Source organism: Leucoraja erinacea, chromosome 10 (assembly GCF_028641065.1).
Source record: "Leucoraja erinacea ecotype New England chromosome 10, Leri_hhj_1, whole genome shotgun sequence".
NCBI classification, from domain to species: Eukaryota; Metazoa; Chordata; class Chondrichthyes; order Rajiformes; family Rajidae; genus Leucoraja; species Leucoraja erinaceus.
This window is the reverse complement of record NC_073386.1, coordinates 8676149-8697883: the sequence shown is the minus strand read 5'-3', so window position 1 is coordinate 8697883 and position 21735 is coordinate 8676149. Positions and strand designations below refer to the sequence as shown.

The window sequence follows — 21735 nt, the reverse complement described above, 5'->3', positions numbered from 1 at the left end:
GGGCCATGGATCGTGAAGTGGCCTTTACCATAGCGCCCGGAATTCTCACTGTGAATCATCTGGTTGAGACTGTTGCAGGGAACGGCGGGTCGTGTCAGGTCGGCGCTGATCATTGAACAAACTTGCGTCAGGCACGTTCTGTTCAAAGCAAAACTCCAACTGTGCCAAAGAAAGCAGCCATCTCTGCAGAAGTTTCTGTCTCCGCTGTGATCAGAGCACCCCACTTCCCCTTCTCCTGGTCAAAGCCGGGTTCGGGACCGACCCCCCCCCCCCCCCCCCCCCCCCCCCCCCCCCCCCCCCCTCCCCCCCCCCCCGACCCCGAGCACGCAAGTCTGTGAACAATCAGTCTGAAGAAGGGCCTCGACCCGAAACGTTGTCTATCCATTCCCTCCACAGATGCTGCCTGACCCGCTGGGTTCCTCCGGCACTTTGTGCTGTGTTCGAGTCAGTGCCCAATTTGAACCGGTGAGTTGGATTTGGAGAATGTTCTACTGGTTGGTTGGTTAGAAATAATGGCGTTTTGAAATAAATGAGTGCAATAAATCTCTTGGCGTTATTTTTGGGCGCGCAAGCTCTCGGTATCCAAGAACAGACGAAGTTTCAAATAGCTGTATTTTGGTTTTTTTTTAATGCAATCGTCCGAGAGGGGCTGGCGGTGTGTGGCGAGCGCTTCACCGTGTGTGTGTGTGTGGCAAAGTCAGGAGTGGCAGGTGGATGATAAAGTTGCTCAGTTCTACACCGCAGTTCCCACTCACTCTCGTTACCTGCTCGAGTTGCGAACCTACATGTATTGAATGAGAGTTTACAACCAACCAGTCTATTGCCGCGATAATGTTGAGGAAGAGACACACAGTTTCGGCCGTCATCACTGACGCCGCACTTTGCACTTGACACGCTGAGATGTGGAGGCGCCTGCTCTCACTGACCCCCTCTCTATGACCCATCGCCTGGCCAGAGCCGGTAAGATAAACCATTCTCTTTTTTTCTCTCCCCAAGTTGCGTGATTTTTAAATCCGCCTAAAACGTGCAGGAGTCGCTACACTTAGAGGCATGTAATGATACAGTGTGGAAACTTGCCTCCACAATTAAGTTAAAGTGGACTTTGAGAGAAAGCGGTCGTTGGGGTCGGCTCGTTTCAGCTCTGGGTCTAGCTCGAGGTGTTATTTAAGGAGAGAACCGATGGTTTAAGACCATGTCGGATCCAATAACATTCTCCACTTCAACAGCGCAGATTCGCCGAATCTACAGCAGTAAACTCGCTCCCGCAGCATCTTGAGATCAGCTTTAAACCACGCGGGTTTGGGGTATTTAGGACAGAATTTGCCCTGATTCGGATCTTGCTATTAGGGATCTACGTGTAAAAACCAGCGAGCAGCCTCCGTTCTTAAAGCCAACTCGATGCGTTGCTTCATTTCTACTTCCTGGTAAATCCTGTTATGATTTTATTCCATACTCTCAAATCAGAAACATCGACAATTTTAAATTAAGCACAGGAAGGGCGAACTTATTCAGTGTTTAAAAATGTGTAGTGGAATAACATGAAACATTTCCATGTAATGTGCAAACTTTACATGTTTACTCATCAAGCTACTTCTCCAATCCCTGTCCATTGAGAGAGAGCCTTGTCTGTTTATATCTGCACTCTGGGTCATGTCCGGGTGATTCACCCCGGTCCAGGTGAATTCGGACATCCACTCATCCTTGTACTGCCTTGACCCAGGCCCGCCGTGGGGTGGGAGACGGGGAGCTGTTTTATATTTTATCTCCAATCTTACACATTGATTCTACACAAATCACGTTGGCCAACTGCAAGGTTAAGAAACATTTCAACGGCACCGTGCAGGTCCACCTTGCACCGGGGACCTTAAAAGCTCCGGCGCGGGTGTGTAGGCGAACCTCTGTCCCTCTTGCCACAAGCCGGTGTCATTGCAGTTGTACTTGGAGTTACGACCGCACTTGGCTCCGGTGTGGTGTGACATTCGCCAGCACCACGTCCTCTGCCTCCCGCTCTCCTACGGTTGAAAGACTTCAGTCCTGCACTGAGAGCGACTTCCACAGGCGGGGCCGCCCCGCTCGACATCCAGTCAAAGCCACAGTGGCAAAGATGCAACAATGAGGCAGAGATCCTGAACAGTACAGCACAGGAACAGGCCCTTCGGCCCACAGTGTCCACGCTGTTAAACTAATGTCTTCTGCAGGTGAACCCTGCTTATTCATGTGCCTATCTAAAAGCCTCTTAAACGCCACCATTATATCACCTTCCACTATCAACTTTGAGGCCCCCACCACCCTTTGTGTAAAAAAAACTTGCCCCCCACACCCCTTCCAAAGCTCTGTCTTCGATAATTCCACCCCGGGAAAAAATAGTCCCGACTGTCTACTCTATTTGTGCCTCTTCCCCTCCCTCACATTGTGACACCCCCTTTATTTTTGTCAAACTCGGTGCGGCTTAAAGGCGAGGGTGACGGGCAACATGTTTGGTGAATGTACTTTAATTGTTTGTCGGTTTCACGCTGGGAATTTTGATTGACCTCCCATTTAATGTGGGATGTGCCGCGTTTCAAAAGCAGGGAGAGGAAAATCTAAATCTCCCGAAACTGATCGCAAAACCTTGCCCATTTGATCTAAGTTGTATCCGCACAAATCGGCGGAGACTCATCAAGACAGGCTGTCCCACTCTCCGTAAGGGTCAGTCATTTACCCTAACGAAGGGCACAACAAACGAAATGTCCGCTCCATCGCACGACTTAAGAATCACGGAGCAAAACTGCAAAATAGCGACGCAGACAAAACCAAAACACTTCATAACTGGTGCTTAGAGAGAAACCTATTGACTAAGAGGCTTTGCAAATTTAATCCGCTGCAAGAATCTCCCCCCCCCCCCCCCCCCCCCCCCCCCCCCCCCCCCCCCCCCCCCCCCCCCCCCCCCCCCCCCCCCCCTCCCCCCCCCCCACACCCCCCCCCCCCCCAATAATATGACAAATGCTTTGAAACATTTACTTTGAAACAAAGGGAAAATAACCGCAACAATTGCTGAGGTGGGTTTGATACAGAATTGTAGGGTAGACAATCAGAACATTTGTCCCAGAGTGGAAATGTCAAATACGAGAGGGCGTAGCTTTGAGGTGAGAGGGGGCAGTGTTTAAATATGATCATTTAAAGTTTAAATGAGATGGTAATCTACAGCCTCCAAACGAATCAAATTTCGAGGTGATTTCAATAAGAACAACTAGAAGATAGAACAGCACAGCACGGGGACAGGCCACAATGTCTGTGCCGAACATGGTGCCAATATAAACCGATCTCGTCTGTCTATACGTGATCCATATACCTCCATTACCTGCATATCCACGTGCCTGCTTCCACCACCACCCCTGGCAACGCGTTCAAGTCACTCTGTTGTAAGATAAACGTAACCGCACATCTCCTTTCAACTTTGCCCCTCTCACCATAACGCTACGACCTCTCGTCTTTGACATTTCCACCCTGGAAAAAAGGTTCTGATTGTCAACCCCACCTATGCCTTTCATGGTCTAACAGACTCCTATCACGGCTCCCCTCAACCCCCAGAGAAATCAATCTAAATTCGGTTGAACGCCAACCTCAATTGGACTCTGGTTCTGGACTAGGTATTTAAAGTTGTAGTGGGCTTCTTGATGAAAACGCCCATCATGTCATTGGATCACCTGGCTGCCCGGTGAGTTTCGCCCGTGTTTTATCCCTTCTCTCTGCCCGCACCACACATGTACATGTGACACAGGCGGAATCCAGGTTACCTGAAGCTCCAACGTGGTTTCCAACAATGCAGACAATTGGGACCCTCATTATAACCCGGTGGGGAAAGGATAAATAATTGATTAGCTTCAACTGAAATTCGAATCAAGATTAGGTAAATGGGAATAGGATATAAATAGTTAACATTCTCAGCGTAACAGTTAGTACAACCCATTGGCCGCTGTGTAGGTTGGAATATTTCGCGATTTTTTAGCACCCTTCCGTTTGTGGGTGCGGAAGATAAGAGTTCCTCTCAAATTCTTAGGAGTTTTTTTTTGTTGTAGCTAGAACTTGCTTAGTGATAGCGGTCAGCAGGAAGTTTCGCAACGCTACTGTGTCAATGTGCGGAATCTCACCCTGGCTCCATTTCAGGTACAAAGCTATCATCGTGTCCACTGAGTTAGTATTGTGTAACAGAGGAGAATAATAGCGTCACTTATCCCGATTGCTGTCAGTTTGATTTCCCAGTGGATGAAAGAGAGATGTAAGATTAATTTTGAGTGTGGCCGGCGGTGCCTTGTCCAATCTGGTGGCAAGGATTTGAATGGGGAGCTTTGTGCTGGCAGCTGGCGGGGCCAACACCTGGTAAACGGGGAGCGCACCTGCGCAGGCGCCGAGCCGACTCGCCCAAGCCTATATCTAACCAATGATGTACAACTCCACAGCGCTCAAATCGAGGACTCTTCTCTCGGGGAATTAAAAAAAAAAGATTCAATTGCTGCTGAAACTGATTTTGTCCAAGACGAGCGAGTGAGGCTTGCGAGATGCCACGGTCATTCCTGGTGAAGAGCAAGAAGGCGCACAGCTACCACCAACACAGACCCATCGAAGATGACTACAGCAGCAGACTGGAGAACGTATTGAAACATATCTGCTCAGGTAACCCAGCGCACGCACACAACACCGCAGTAAAACATGTTCAACCCAACACCCCGAGCCGCTGTCAACATTTCTATCAATTGGCTTTATGTTGTAGGATAATGCATGTTAGAATTTGAAAATGGAATACGATTTCAAACAATTATATTTCCTTGAAGTGATTTTACTTTCAAATTATTTACGGCCAAAATATGATGTTTTCAACTGTTTGCCATGTTTTGTTTTTACACATTAGAAATTCGAAAATGGAATACGATTTTAAAACTCCTGTACATTTCCTTATTGATTTTACTTTTTAAATAATTACGGCAAAAAAAAAAAAATGCGTAGGGATGAACTGCAGATGCTGGTTTACACCGAAGATAGACACAGAATGTTGGGGTAACTCAGCGGGTCAGGCGGCTAAAAAGGGAGGACTGACTGTCTTTTCGGGTCGGGACCCTTCTTCAGACTGGGTCTCGATCCGAAACGTCACATATTCCTTCTCTCCAGAGATGCTGCCTGACCCGCCGAGTTACCCCAGTATTTTGTGTCTGTCTTCGGCTAAAGAAATATGATTTCAACTTGTTTGCAATTTATGCTTAGGATGAGTCGGTCACGTCGGATATTATCTTGAATGCATCAAACTGTTTTTGTCAATGTGACTTTAAACATATATTCAGTGTTTTCTTTGATCTTTTTAGATGTTTCATAGACACGTTGATTTATTGATGATTTTGGCTTGTGGTTAAATTAAGCCCTCTATTTCACGGAATGTGTTAATAATTCAGGGGTCAGTTAATTGTCAGCTTCTGTCGTTGTTATTGTTTGTCTTTTCACGGACGTGTAGTCGGCTGTTTAGTTTTGTCAGCTTTAACGTGTCATTTCAGTCAAACTAAAGTAGGGATTTGATACAGTTCCAGACAAAATAAAATTTCTTCATTGCGTAGTGATACACGTGATAATAACACAAGGTGAGGTTGGGGGGAACATGGATTATTCACTCAGGAATCCCAGAGGTGGAGATTTGGTTGAAGCACTGTGACTGTATGTAAAATTGTGAGAGGCATAGCTTTAAGGTGAGTGGGGGGGCAATGTTTGAAGGAGATGTGTGGGGTATTTAGGGGGTGGCGAGCAGCCAGAGTTGGTGGTGGAGACAGGTGCGATAGTGGCGTTTAAAAGGCTTTTAGGCAAACACGCGGAGAAGCAGTGAATGGAGGGCTATGGATCATGCGCAAAGATGTGAGATTAGTTTATCTTGGCGTCATGTTCGGCACAGGCATTGTGGACCGAACGGCCTGTTCATGTTCACTTTGCTATGGTCTGTGTTCTAATCAACCAGAACCAATATCAATACCAATCTCCGAAAGACGTGAGCATTCCACATATTTTCAAATATTTCGTTTTCAATTAGATTATTATTAATTTGTACAAATCACCATAAATAGTAAAGTCACACCGTGGAACTGGTTAATGCCTGAGTCTGGAGATGTGTGTATGTATTGTACTCCTATCTTCTGCTGTTAATAGAGGCGGCATTTACAATAGATCAATTAAAAGCTGATGACAGCAAAATGTTTTCACGAACCCTGCGCCGCCAGTTTGATAAGTTCCTCTGGTCCTTCCCTACCTACCTACCTACCTACCCCAAATGTGATCGCAGACAGCAAGGTGCCGGATGATGCTCCCTGCCCGGACTCCAAGGGCGGAGGTTCGCCGAGATCCCAAGCGGCGGAAGCGGCCGAGATACCGGAGTCCCCAGTGAGCAGCGAGGACAGTGACTGCGGCAGAACCACCGACTATGAGAATTTCTGGAGACCCCCTTCTCCCTCGGCATCGCCAGGTACTTGAGCGCAGCGCTTGTCCAGGGGCGGGACGGGGTCGGCATTCTGCACTGACAAATCATTAGGTGGTAGACACAAAAATGCTGGAGTAACTCAGCGGGACAGGCAGGCAGCATCTCTGGAGAGAAGGAATGGGTGACGTTTCGGGTCGAGACCCATTAGGAGGTAATCAGAATTACAGACGACTGGGGCAGTAGATGGGCAAATATGTCATTTCATAAGTTCATAAGTTCCAGGACATCCAGCTCATCAAGTCAACCCCGTCATTCAACTGTGGCTGGTCTATCTTTTCCTCTCAACCCTATTCTCCTGCCTTAGCCTCATAACCACTGGCAGTTTTACTAATCAAGAACATATCTATTGGCTGGGCCTCCCATATTCCAGATTCACCCCCTGACTTAACACACCAATAGGCATTTCATCGGCAAATCAGTTCCCAGCACAACTGCAAATGGGTAGATCAAATTTGTTATTGATATTACTAGTATTAGCGGAATCTTGTATCGAAATATTTTAAGCCACAATATTTTAAGGAAATGCAAATGCTGGAATCTTATGCAAAATACAAAATACAAAGTGCTGGGGTAACTCGCTGTGGCATCTCTGGAGAACATGGCTAGGCGAGGACCCTTCTGCAGACTGATTGCGGAAGGCGAGGGGGGGGGTTGGGGGGGGGGGGGGGGGGGGGGGGGGGGGGGGGTCGGAGAAAATGGGTGGGGGGTGACTAGGTCTGTCAAGTGATAGGTGCATACAGATGAGGGGGGGGGGGGGCGGTTGAGATTGACACAGTGGAAATATTTTCCTCAACGGGAGATAATGCGCTTTGTGCTGTCCGGTGTTTATTGAACAATTTAGTAACTAGATATAATTAGAATGTTTACAACCCGTTCAAATATCACCAAAACATGTGTTCGTATGCGTGCAATCGTGTGAAATTGGACAGTTTAAACTAAACTAAACTGAACTCAATATTAGTTATGATCTCAGTGCCTTTCCATCCCTGTGTTTATTTAGACTCTGAGAAATCCCTCACCCCGTCTGTGGAGGAGAATCATCCGTTCGCGATGCCAGTGAAGCAATACGCGTGGAATAATTACACAGGTTCCGAGTTAAAATACCTGGTGCAGAATTACCGCCCCCCAGCTCTGGAACGGAGCTCCGTGGTCGGGCTATACGACGAACGCAGCTCCATGCCCGGGATCTACCCCGGCTCTGCCCAGGGCCTGTACCCCGAGCGCGGCCGTGCCCGCGGGATTTACGGCGACCTGGGGGCGGCGCCCGGCCTGTACCCCGAGCGCGGCCGCAACTTTCACGAGAAAGGGAACGGAGTGAAAACTGAATCGGGCCTCCTGTGCACCCGACTACTTCTCAACAATGGCTCCTATAAGTGCATCAAATGCAGCAAGGTATATATCAAGGATGAGTCACACTCTGCTCCCCTCTCCCATCTCGCAAAAGGTATAGAAGTGTGAAAACGCACACCTCCAGATTCCGGGACAGTTTCTTCCCAGCTGTTATCAGGCAACTGAATCATCCTACCACATTCAGAGACCAGTCCCGAACCACCTCTTTTTGGCGTCTTGGACTATCCTTGATCGGACTTTGCTGGCTTTACCTTGCACTAAACGTTATTCCCTTATAATGTCGCTATACACTGTAACTTGATCGATTGTAATCATGCATCGTCTTTCTGCTGACTGGTTGGTTGGCACGCATACAACACAAGCTTTTCACTGTACCTCGGTACACGTGACAACAAACTAAACTAAACTAAACTAAACTCGTGCCCAGCTCACACCAAATGGTTCTGGTATATTGATTTCTTCCATTTTATCCGTGGTCTCCATCTACCTTCTACTGGTGTCTCACCCAATCCAGGTTGGCTGCCGTGTTGTCCTCCAGAAGGGCACATGGACTGCTGCATGGTTGTGGAGAAATGAGCTTCCCCCTGCCCTCTGTTGCTCAATTCATGTTCACGGGGTCTAGGATCAGAATTGGGCCATTTAGCCCAGAAGTCTTCTCCGCCATTCAACCATGGCTGATCTATCTTTCCCTCACAACCCCATTCTCCTGCGTTCACCCCATAAACACCTGACACCCATACTAATCAAGAATTTGTCAACTTCTGCCTTTAACATATCCATTGACTTGTCCTCCACAGCCTTCTGTGGCAATGAATTCCAATGATATCACGACTTAGCCCAACCTCAACCTAGTGCTTGTTTCTCGGGCCCAGATGCCAAACTTTCACGGTGAGCAGGACATCTATCAACATCCCTGCACCCCCAAGGAGACCACTTCCACTGATATTCCTTCCTCCAGCTTCACAATTCGCACCTCTGTTATCCGGATCACACACTTTTTGTCTTTTCATCTCTGTTCAATCATGGATGGGAAAGGTTGAGAGGGATATTGGCCAAACGGGGCCAGGTGGGACTAGTGTAGATAGGGCTTTCACGTCGACATGGGCAATGTGGGCCAAAGGGCTTGTTTCCATGCTGTATACCTATCAACCCACCCCCCTCACCTGTATCATCTACCTGTCACTTTCCAGACTTTGTCCCGCCCCACCTCTCTTCCAGCTTTCTCCCACTCCCACCACCACCACTACCACAATGTGTCTGAAGAAGGGTCCAGACCCCAAACGTCACCTACCCATGTCCTCAACAGGTGGGGCCTGACCCGCTGAATTACTCCAGCACTTTGTTTTTTTCTTGTTAAAAGTGGTGACACAAACTTAGTTAAGGCGTCCAGCCCCTTACCAATCACATAAGCCACTCGTAACATAAAACTATTCACATTTCCCTGCAATTACGATCACAATTAAAACACTAAGGACAGACACAACAAGTTGGAGTAACTCAGCGGGTCAGGCAGCATCTCTGGAGAAAAGAAATAGGTGGCGTTTCGGGTCGAGACCCTTCTTCCGTAATGATTTCTGGACCAGGAGGAACCATAATCTTCGCTAATGAACATGGAATTAATTCTTATCAAATGTTCTGCATTAATTGTATCCCCGTTGCAAAGGAATTGTTGGTAGCCCTTAAGGCATTGAGTTTCATTTCAGTTCATGTTAAATTATCATGCCTTTAATAACTCACATTGGTGATGGGAAATTCACCTAAGGAGATCCCGCCCTGAATCGAAATTGCTCCGGGCTGTTGACACGAACCAAAGTATTTCCCTGTGTGGCCTGGTCAATACATTCATCTATTTATCAGTGGCAACATTGCAGGGATGAAGCATTATGGCCACTTGTAACAAGAGGAAAGGAGCATATGAACCAAAACGCGATTTGCCGTGTGTACAAGCGACGTTTGTGCTTTAAAGATGGGATCAATTGGAATTACATTGGGGCAAAAATCAGATTTAAATGCAACTGGTGTAAAACCGAAGTATGCTGGAAAATCACCAGGCCAGATGCTAACGAAGTGTATATATGAGAGAGAGAGGGAGAGAGGAGATAAAACAGTTCACACAGCACAAAGTGCTGGTACAACTCAACATGACAGGCAGCATCTACAGAGGGAGTGGACAGAAGACGTTTCGGGTGGCGACCCTTCCCCAGATTATTTGTATCGTGTTGATTTGCATCTCTTTCTCTGTCCCTCTTCACCTTCTCTCCTGCAACTGCGAAACACGTCTTCACCACCCGCACCACCACCACCGGAGTCCTTCAATCCCTCTCGATCCCACCCCCATCGCATTACACTCTATTACACAGAGTTCCCAGACACCGTCAGATCCGCTGACAGATTACAATTGGCTATTTATAATTGATATTTTACTGGCTTTGTGTTTGTGGTTTTTAATTTAGTTTATGATGGTCACGTGTACCGAGGTACTGGGCAACGCCTTTGTTTGCGAGCTATCCAGTCAAAGAAAATACTATACATGAATCAATTCAATCCGTCTACAGTGCACAGATAAAGAATAGAGCGTAGCACGGCATTTAGCGCAAGATAGACAGATAGGGCCCTATTAAAGATATTAAGAAAGAACTGCAGATGCTGGAAATTCGAAGGTACACAAAAATGCTGGAGAAACTCAGCGGGTGCAGCAGCATCTATGGAGCGAAGGAAATAGGCAACGTTTCGGGCCGAATCTTCAGGCAGAGTCTGAAGAAGGGTTTCGGCCCGAAACGTTACCCATTTCCTAAGCTCCATAGATGCTGCTGCACCCGCTGAGTTTCTCCAGCACTTTTGTCTACCCCCTATTAAAGATAGTTCGAAGGTCTCTCCAATGAGGTTGATGGGAGATCAGGACCGCACTCTAGCCGATGAGAGGACGAAATGTGTAGGAATGAACTGCAGAACCGAGGATAGGCACAACATGTTGGAGTAGTTCAGCGGGTGAAGCGCCTTATTTCTTGTTGCATTACGTTGCAAAATATGGATGAGAATCATTAATTCATATCCATTATGTGTCTATGCCATGCTCAATATTGTGGCTTCTCATTCTAATATCAACGATTCCTGCGTGCGACAACACATGAATCAATGATTCCAATGGAGACCACACATGCAGTCTCATGCCATAAGGAGAATTGAACTGAATTTCATTTTGACTGTATAGATTCTGATCTCATGAGCGATTTTAATATTGAAAAAGGCTCAGCCGGTCGCTTCGCGCCCCCGGAGAGTGGAAGTTGACCAAACGGTTCAAATCAAGTTCTGATCCACCTTGAGGCAGAGGACATTGGGAGGTGTAGGGGACCTGAAACATTCTCCCAGTCTCATTAAGTTACTCTTCGTCCAAAGAGTTGGAACCGTCTTAGTATTGCAGTTGGCCAAGCATTCATTGCAAATGGCTGTAATAAAAAAAACAAACAGAAGTAGTTAATTCTAAATTAAATAGAAATATACAGGACAGGATCAGGCGCTTTGACCCACGATGGCTGTGGCGAAAATGATGCCAATTCACGAATGCGCACGGGGCACTTTGTTTTGATGTATTCAATCGGTTTTTTAATGTGTTTTTAAATAAACGTTTCACTCTCAGGAAGTGATGGGCAATACTTTTGCTGGGGTTTCGATTTATATTCAAAATAACACAAGGTGCCGGAGTAACTCAGCAGGTCAGGCAGCGTCGTTGGAGAACATGGTTAGGTGACGTTTCGGATCGAGGCCCTTCGATTTAAGATTCAAGATTTAAGAGAGTTTATTGTCATGTGTCCCAGATAGGACAATGCAATTCTTGCTTTGCTTCAGCACAACAGAATATTGTAGGCATAAATAAATACAGAACAGATCAGTGTGTCCATATACCATTGAATATATATATATATATATATATATATATATATATATATATATATATATATACACACGCAGCCATAAATAAGCATATACAGTGCAATAGGCTATTAAAGTTCAGATTTTTGTTTGAGTTGAGTTTAATGGTGGCTGTGGGGAAGTGGCTATTCCTGAACCTGGATGTTGCAGATTTCAGGTTCCTGTTTTTAGACAATTAATTCTATTTAAGGTAAAAATAGACACAAAATGCTGGAGTAATGGAAGGAATCGGCCGTGACCATTCTTCGGACTGAGGGTCAGGGGAGGGTGAGAGACAGACTAGAGATATGGAAGGGCACAAGGGTGTTAAAGGATGTCAGCGTTCACACGGCAACAATGGGAGTTTTGGGGCTCCGTGTTCCCGCTTCTCGTTTCTCGTCACCTCTCAAGGCCTTTGGTCGGGTTGGAGCCCCCGGGAGCACCGGGCGCGGTCGTGGTTTCCTTCATGCTATTGCTAATAACATCCCTGCCTTCCCCCACCCCCGCCAGGTCTTCTCTACTCCTCACGGCCTGGAAGTCCACGTCCGCCGCTCACACAGCGGCACCCGGCCTTTCGCCTGTGATATCTGCGGCAAGACCTTCGGCCACGCGGTCAGCTTGGAGCAACACAAGGCCGTTCACTCGCAGGTACGCCGCAACTACCAGCTTGTGCAGATCAGCGCAATTAAATTATGTTTGCCTTAATACATAGTAAATATTTTGGACGTTTTGGAAATCGGAAAATAGTCAACTCTGGAAAGACTGAGCGGGCCAGGCAGCATCCGTGGGGAGAGACACGCAGAGATCATTTTGCAGGACAGGGACCTTCTTTCACCTGAAATGTTAACATTTTCTCTTTGTATTGTAAACCCCGTTGAGTTTCATTTTCTATTGTATTTGCTTAATTGGGTTGGATGCCATTACCCACATCCGGTACCATGTGTGCCAAGAATTTCGAGCATTCTGCTCGATCGATTAAAGGTCAAGTTGTCATTTAATTATGTTAACTTGATTTGCAATTTATTTATTTATTTATTTTTGTTTAGGAAAGGAGTTTCGATTGCAAGATCTGCGGGAAAACGTTTAAAAGGTCTTCCACGCTGTCCACACACTTGCTGATTCACTCGGACACCAGGCCTTACCCGTGTCAATACTGTGGGAAGAGGTTCCACCAGAAATCAGACATGAAAAAACATACCTTCATCCACACAGGTCAGTGAATGCTCGGCGGATGCTAGTGTGACGACAATGTACATCGCTTGTCCTTTGTACAAAAGCTGAAACAAAGCCTGAAGAAGGATTTCGGCCCTATTTCTTCCTTCGCTCCATAGATGCTGCTGCACCCGCTGAGTTTCCCCAGCACTTTTGTGTACCACCAAGTTATCATATCACTACACAAATGGCGGGCCCTCGAGATAAATCGATTAAACTCGAACTAAACATTCACCGTCTGTAAAATACGATGGTGATTTTTTTTCCACAATGCAAAACGTCGATGTTTTTTAAATATAATATTCGAGTTCTGTTTGGACAGCATGTAAGGCACTGGTTTTCACTATACTTTGGCACACGTGACAATAATATACCTAAACCAATAATAAATCAATAGGTGCAATTAATAGATACTAAAGTGTTTAAGAGGGAACTGCAGATGCTGGAGAATCGAAGGTTACACAAAAAAGCTGGAGAAACTCAGCGGGTGCAGCAGCATCTATGTAGCGAAGGAATTAGGCAACGTTTCGGCCCGAAACGTTGCCTATTTCCTTCGCTCCATAGATGCTGCTGCACCCGCTGAGTTTCTCCAGCTTTTTTGTGTAATAATAGATACTAAATCCTGGTTATGCAGGGATCGAGCAGATATGGATCATGTGCGAGCCAATGAGGTTAATTTAGCTTGCCATTATGTTCGGCACAGATATTGTGGGCCGAATGGCCTGCCATGTGCTGTATTTTGCTATGTATTATGTTCTACATATTTACAAGGGCAGTAAGTTATGACCGAAATGAAACACAACACCTCAGAGAGGATAGCTTTTCATTCTGCACCACGATCACTGGGCACTGGAGATACAAGGACAAAAAGATTAAAAGCACCACCAGATCACCTAATCTCACGGGCAGTAGGTGAGGTGACGGAGACACAAAAGACTGTAGATGCAGGAATCGAGAGCAAAAACAAAACAAAACATTGGAAGAACTCAATCAGTCAACTCCTTCAATCCTGATTCAAAACGTCGAATGCCGAAAGACATTTAGACAGGTGTATGGGTCGGAAATGTTTCGAGGGATATGAACCAAACGCAGGCAGGTGGGACTAGTGTTGATGGGGCATGTTGGTCGGCTTGGGCAAGTAGGGAGGAAAGGCCTGTTTCCACGCTGTATAACTCTAAGATTTCCTCCCGCATTGTCTTTAATTTGTTTGCAGTAAATTAGATAATGGTCGATGAGCAGCAATCTAGCTGTTGAAACCTTCAGTTAAACCTTCACCTTTCCCCTACCGTTGCGAGAAACTCATGTTTCCTGATGTCTTTTCTCATTATGATTCACAAAAGCCCAGTTTCCCGGCTGGGGTTTGTATGCATTTCATGCTTCATAGTTTGCACTGCAACTCAATGCCTGCACAATAATGAATCTCTTCCTGAACAATATCCGACGAAAGAAACGGCTTTTGGCAATGATTTGATGAACGGCATCTGTTTAATAATTGAATCGTGGCAATCCAATCAGTGGTGCTTTAATATGATCCGCCCGCTGTTTATTGAGAGCGGCTGTGCGAGATGACAGTGACTTGCCTGGTATGACTAGCCCAGTCTTGATTTAGAGACCAACGCAAACGACAGGTGAATCACACTTTACTGTGAGGGAAGTCAGCTCGATGCTCATATGCCCTGCCATGTACAAGCTGTGACAATAGAGGGATACAGATCAAGGAGACGATCTTATTTCACATGGTTGAAAACGGGCGACCTTTGTCAGGACTCTTTAGTCATTGTAGAGGGTCAAAGGTAGACATTGGCGTTTAACATAGAAACATAGAAAATAGGTGCAGGAGTAGGCCATTCGGCCCTTCGAGCCTGCATCGCCATTCAATATGATCATGGCTGATCATCCAACTCAGTATCCTGTACCTGCCTTCTCTCCATACCCCCTGATCCCTTTAGCCACAAGGGCCACATCTAACTCCCTCTTAAATATAGCCCATGAACTGGCCTCAACTACCTTCTGTGGCAGAGGATTCCAGAGATTCACCACTCTCTGTGTAAAAAAAGTTTTTCTCATCTCGGTCCTAAGAGATTTCCCCTTTATCCTTAAACTGTGACCCCTTGTTCTGGACTTCCCCAACATCGGGAACAATCTTCCTGCTTCTAGCTTGTCCAACCCCTTAAGAATTTTGTAAGTTTCTATAAGATCCGCCCTTTAAGACGGTGTTAATCGGTTATAAACAGGCTGCCAATACCACGCACAGTATTAAAATCAGCACAGAGGCAAAAAAGCTGGAGTACCTCGACGGGACAGGCAGCATCTTTGGAGAGAAGGAATGGATGACGTTTCGGGTCGAGGCTCTTCTTTTAACCATTCTGAAGAAGGATCTCGACCCGAAACGTCACCCATTCCTTCTTTCCACAGATGCTACCTGCCCCGCTGAGTTACTCCAGCTTTTTGTGTCTATCTTCGGGTTAAACCCGCATCTGCAGTTCATTCTTTAACACGTTAAAATCAGCATTGTCTGTAAAATCCGAGGAAATGTCCAAACACCTTTCTGAATGTTGAGTGTTCATTGTGAATTTCCATTTTCGTTTTCATTTGTGTTCTTATTTCGGGTATCTTTCCAAGTAGTTGTATTTCAGCAAACTCAGGGGGCGTTGATGCAATTCGATGTACCTTGGGTATCTGACACATTCTAGTCTAATAAAAGCTATCGCTTTATTCAGGAGGAAACAGCGCAGACCAATAATGAGCGGCTCTCGTGTTTCAAAGTCAACATTCTCAACTTATCACCTGACATTTAATGGGGGGGAAACGACAAAGCAGCTAAAATCAGGGCTAACATATTTTAGACTGTGTGGTGTGGATATCAAAACGAATTGATATGTTGGAGTGTGTCTCATGGTTCTGGGCGTTGTGCAGCTTATTTATTGCAGCGACGCGTGTAGAAACACCATCGCTTCGCTCTGTCTCTGAACTGTGCTCTCCAGAGGTGAGAATGTCACTGTGCTCATCTCGACTAAAAATAAACACTGAGCACAGCATTTAAGGCAGATCGAGGCCGATGGTTACATTGACACATCACGCCTCGATTTTACAGCCCCCGTCTCTGCATTTCCTGATTTAGCTGCATCACATCTCTGATAGAAACCCTTATCTAACACACTCCAACTGACCAGGGGAAGGAATTACGTGGCGGCCACGCTATTATTACAGTAGGCAACAGACAATAGGTGCAGGAGTAGGCCATTCGGCCCTTCGAGCCAGCACCGCCATTCAATGTGATCATGGCTGATCAGCCCCAATCAGTACCCCGTTCCTGCCTTCTCCCCATATCCCCTGACTCCGCTATTTTTAAGAGCCCTATCTAGCTCTCTCTTGAAAGCATCCAGAGAACCTGCCCCCACCACCTTCTGAGGCAGAGAATTCCACAGACTCACCACTCTGTGTGAGAAAAAGTGTTTCCTCGTCTCCGTTCTAAACATTCTCCCACTATGTCATTCACACAGAGATACTTACAGATTAAAACGCCAGGTGCTGGGGTAACTGAGCGGGTCAGGCAGCATCTGTGGAGAGGAAGGACAGGCAGCGTTTCAGGTTGTGACTCTTAGGTTTAGGTTTATTATAATTGTGACATCGTTGATTATTATGTGTAGGGAGGAAGTGCAGATGCCGGTTTACACCGAAGATAGACAAAGAATGCTGGAGCAACAGCGGGACAGGCAGCATATTATTATGTTTCTTATTATTGTCTTATAGTCACACATACAGAGGTACAGTGAAAAGCTTTGTTTTGTTTGCCATCCAAACCGATTAGATATACCAGAGATATAATCCGTTCAAACCCAATGCCACTATGTAGAGCAATGAGGGCAGAAGATAGTTCTCAGCATTATAGGACATTTTAGAGTATGAGTTCCTTTGACAAACTGCAATACCTTCAATGGGGTAGAGTGGGTAGCAGTATCCCATCTTGTGGAAGGATCTTCCAACAGAAGCTGGGAGAAGAAGGAATGAGAGGGGAGGTCATTTAAGACTGAGGTGAGAAAAAACGTTTTCACCCAGAGAGTTGTGAATTTATGGAATTCCCTGCCACAAAGGGCAGTTGAGGCCAAATCACAGGATGGATTTAAGAGAGAGTTAGATGGCTCTAGGGGCTAGTGGAGTCAAGGGATATGGGGAGAAGGCAGGCACGAGTTATTGATAGGGGACGATCAGCCATGATCACAATGAATGGCTGTGCTGGCTCGAAAGGCCGAATGGCCTCCTCCTGCACCTATTTTCTATGGTATGTTTCTATGAGAGGGGTGACCGGAGTGGGGCATTCAGAGTCTGTCCATTTCCCACCACAGATGCTGCCTGACTCGTTGAGTTTTACGAGCACTTTTGCGTGCGATAGATTTCTAAATGCAAGAGGACTCAAGGAACAAGCCACGGGGTGGTATTGAGGTAAAGGGTCGAACGCTGACCCGGGGCCGAATGGCGTGCTCCTGCCCTGTTTTATATCAGTAATATTGTATACGACATCAATGAAAACGTTTAGAGAAAAACCCTTTCGCATTCTTTGTAGAAACAAAGAACTGCAAATGATGGTTTATACCAAAGATAGACACAAAATGCTGGAGTAACTCAGCGATTCACACAGTATCCCGAGAGGACAGGAATAGGCGACGTTTCGGGACGGGACCCTTCTTCAGACACTTGCATTCTTTCTCATTTCGTTTCAGCATTTCGATACCTTGCCTGCTATTTTGGGGGGTTTGATATCCAACTGTTTTTATACAATAAATTACAGATATTTTCAGATTGCGGATCGTAAAATCCACGGCGTGTGTAAAACACTAGAACTAAGAAGGTACACAAAAATGCTGGAGAAACTCAGTGGGTGCAGCAGCATCTTTCCTTCGCTCCATAGATGCTGCTGCACCCGCTGAGTTTCTCCAGCATTTTTGCGTACCTTCGATTTTCCGCATCTGCAGTTCCTTCTTAAACACTAGAACTAACGAGACCGGCGACAACGGACCTCAAATCACAAATAAACCGTTCCAGAGGCAGCTATTTTTGATTTACTTAACTCACGGGTTGTTTTCCGCGATAGTTTAGTTTATTGCCACGTGTACCGAGGTCCAGTGAAAAGCCTTTCTGTTGCATGCTACCCAGTCAACGGAAAGACTGTACACAATTACAATCGAGCCATTCACAGTGTACAGATACAGGATACAAGGGCATAACGTTTAATCTATGTGGTTATAATCCAAATATGATTGCCAACGAATTATACAAAATATGTGCATTGTATTTATGATATAAGTGCGATCGCGATCAGTCTAGTCTCGATCAAACAATCATTAAATATTTTTACATCAGAGATAGACATATTCTTGATTAGTACGGGTGTGAGGGGATTATGGGGAGAAGGCAGGAAAATTGGGTTAGGAGGGAAAAATCAGCCATGATTGATTGGCGGAGTAGACTTGATGGGCCGAATGGCCTGATTCTGCTCCTATCACTTATGACTTCATGAAACAAATGGAACAGGAGAAAGAGGATTGTCGTCCTTGCAAACCAGGCAGACTCGTTACAATCGGACAGACTCGTTCTCACATCTAAAATACCCGCTTTAAAATTAGTCCCATTATGTGAGGAAGACAATTATATTTCACTCTGCAGATTACAGTTTTCCAGCATTTTTGTCTACCCTCGATTTTTCCAGCATCTGCAATAGTTTGTACTCCGGTCATCTAATTCTCCGACAAATGAAAAGTAAATCAGTTTGCCAGTCTTTGTGTAGAAATAGGAATTCTTCCAAAAGCTTTGCAAAGGGACAGAGTTGCCCTTATAGGATGACGTAGACTTGATGGGCCGAATGGCCTAATTCTGCTCCTATCACCTTATGAACAACGCGACTCCCGCAGCAATGAATAGGAAGGAACTGCAGATGCTGGTTTAAACCGAAGGTAGACACAAAAAGCTGGAGTAACTCAGCGGGTCAGGCAGCATCTCTGGAGAAATGGAATGGGTGACGTTTCGGGTCGAGACCCTTCTTCAGACTGGTTGGGGATAAGGGAAACGAGAGATATAGACGATGATTTAGGGAGATTAATACAATATATGCAAAAAAAATACCGATGATAAAGGAAACACAACATGCCTGTTAGTTCTTTGTTGGGTGAAAACGAAAAGCTAAGTCGACTGTGTGGGGGGGGGGGGGGGGGGGGGGGGGGGGGGGGGGGGGGGGGGGTGCCGGGGGGGCTACCTGTCCCGCTGAGTTACTCTAGCTTTTTGCGTCTATCCCGCAGTAATGATTTTCTTGCTGTTGTGATGCAGGTGAAAAGCCTCACAAGTGCCAGGTGTGCGGCAAGGCCTTCAGCCAGAGCTCCAACCTCATCACCCACAGCCGCAAGCACACGGGCTACAAGCCGTTCGGCTGCGACCTGTGCGGCAAGGGCTTCCAGCGGAAAGTGGATCTCCGAAGACATCGTGAGACACAGCACGACATCAAATAGGCGGCGACAGATCTCGACACCCGCGCTGCAAAGGGGTTCACGTATGAATTACTGTCCGACCGCACGTGTAACCCCCCTCTACCTGTGTTTATGATCAAAGCGTTTGTGTGACCCGTGGCCCGAGTGTGGCCTTGACTCTAACACCGGACGCCTGCTCGTGTTATTGCAGTGTACGTGTTTGCATTCGCGTGCGAACTTTTATTGTAAATACGTGTCTGATGGTTGCAATATTGTTGAAATCCACGTTTTAAACTATTTGAGAGATGTTCTATTTATATACAGTGCATGTCCGCCCCTGGTTACGAACCGCCGACCTATGTACGGCCCAGTGTACGAGAGACCGGCGGCTTGGATGTGCCTTTTGTTACCGGGCTGCGGGAATCTTCAGCCGTGTGTGGACTCAGTTCGCGCCGGGATTTGAATTTTGTTGAGTTTAACGTTCCGGTTGAAATGCTCGTTTACGTTAGTTGGCCTATGCTTTTTTGTTAAATATGTTACTGAGCGGCCGCAACACGTCCCACCTGTGGACTGTTCGGGTTACAGGCAGCTCTCAGGAACGGAAGCCCGTCGCACCCTGGGGCAAATCTGCAAAGCCAATAGTCTGATTAAATTTATTGATTCACGCATGCATTCCAACATGGATTGTCGCGATGTGTACATACGTATCTAAGTTCTATCCAGATATGCTGCATGTCCCGCCGAGTTACTCCAGCATTTTGTGTCTATCTACATAAGTATTTGATGTCTATATATATGAAAAAGGAAAAACAGTAGCCAAAGACACGTGCTAGCCTCGGTAAATATTTCTAAATCCAGTTACAACCTAGCAAGTGAAACACGTTTTGATCGTGTGTATGTGGCGACACGCTACAAAACAGGCAAGATTTCCATCAGGTGCTGGGTAATGGTGACAATAAATCCCGGAACTTCCAGCGGGCAATCTGTGTAGTATTATTGTCTTACTGCTAGTCCAGATTAAACCATCGGACCCAGTCTCTCTACCTACCACCGACATCAGGAGGAGTTGCTGGAACAGACAATATCTCTATCGTTAATCTAAAACTTGGCAGCAAAGATCATTTTCGCTCAAATTTCCATGTGTTGGAAGATGACATGTGCCACGGACCCTCAGAGGAATGGTGATTATGATCATCTCCAAGAATCTACTTGCAGTAACTCCTTGCATCTTGCCAGGGCAAGTATGACCTGGTTCTCCTACCTTCCCAGAGGCTGAACTGCTATTCCTCCACCTAAAACGTGGATGCCATCCACATACAATCAACGTGAGCTTCACCAGGCAGCAACTCCACGAACAATGCAAGGAGCAATGCCAAACCATTCATTGGCCCTTCCTGATTTATCAACATTTTTTGACGCCATTGATCAATAGAGAACGTGGAGCAGTCGCTTCAAATTTGCTGCAATGTGATGGCATGCAAGCCAAGATTTTCCCCCAACATGTCCACAGCAGACCCCATCTCAGTGCAGAACTATGGCCGGCAAGGATGTATATCCCACCACTCGAACACTTCTCTCAACCCTCCTGTCTGAAATGGTGCACTTCACCTGCAACATGCTTCCAATGGAACCAATTCACCGGGCAAATGGGTTAATGTCCAATCCAAGGTGGCCACAACCAAAATGACTTCAACTTCAGTAATGGTGTGATCCAGGCATGCGAGAATTGCGTTTGCACATATTTGGGGAAACAAGTTCCAAGTCTTCATCAACTTATGTTCTGTTATGTTGTCTGTTTATGATGTCTTGTTTATTCTTCTGTACAGCACTTTGGTCTCCACAGGAGATGACACCTGAATGACAGAACAATGGAACCTGTACATAGTCTCCACACACCAAACGCCCTCGCTCTACCAAGCCCACGATGAGACCCTGGCTGACACTGATGATGAAGTTCACCATTGCCTTCAGTGTCCCCATGCAGACTTTGGACATCTGAAGAAGGTAGTCTTTGAAGGCCAAGATCTCCAATCCTATCCAGAAAGCCCTTGGTCTACAGGGGAGGCGCGATGCCCACCATCTTGTACATTTCTGATGGATGGGTTACCTTTGGTACCGGAGAGACATCCCCAACGCTACCTCCTCAAAATTCTCCAAATCCACCGGCAGAATAAATGGGTGAAATTAGTTCACTTTCCCCGGTCAATGATCCCAACACCGAAGCTCCAATTACCCTCAATCGTGCTCTGGTGGGCAGTCTGCATTTGTATACCCAACACTATGCTCCTGGATCACTGCGTATTGCAAGTGTTCACA

The 21735-nt window shown here is 46.3% G+C and overlaps 1 protein-coding gene across 2 annotated transcripts; it reads left to right on the top strand.

Annotated features, from left to right (window-relative positions):
- Positions 1 to 680: 680 nt before the first annotated feature.
- gfi1aa (growth factor independent 1A transcription repressor a) lies at positions 681 to 21249 on the top strand. 2 transcript variants are annotated; one of them, XM_055641416.1, is made up of 7 exons: positions 681 to 960; positions 4440 to 4653; positions 6296 to 6475; positions 7491 to 7882; positions 12260 to 12397; positions 12796 to 12961; positions 19283 to 21249. In XM_055641416.1, the coding sequence occupies exons 2-7, from the start codon at positions 4539 to 4541 to the stop codon at positions 19459 to 19461; spliced, it is 1170 nt and encodes a 389-aa protein (XP_055497391.1). In that variant the 5' UTR covers positions 681 to 960; positions 4440 to 4538; the 3' UTR covers positions 19462 to 21249. The 2 variants fall into 2 exon arrangements, with proteins under 2 accessions (XP_055497391.1, XP_055497390.1); XM_055641415.1 differs by lacking the exon at positions 681 to 960 and having other exon boundaries at positions 3408 to 4653.
- The last annotated feature ends 486 nt before the right edge of the window (positions 21250 to 21735 follow it).

What these genes read in the sequence shown, in the direction of transcription:
- gfi1aa (XM_055641416.1), top strand. Translation starts at nt 4,539, where the DNA reads ATGCCACGGTCATTCCTGGTGAAGAGCAAGAAGGCGCACAGCTACCAC. An exon ending in TTCTCCCTCGGCATCGCCAG is followed by an intron (nt 6,476 to 7,490) that starts GTACTTGAGCGC and finishes GTGTTTATTTAG; the next exon opens with ACTCTGAGAAATCCCTCACC. An exon ending in AGTGCATCAAATGCAGCAAG is followed by an intron (nt 7,883 to 12,259) that starts GTATATATCAAG and finishes CACCCCCGCCAG; the next exon opens with GTCTTCTCTACTCCTCACGG.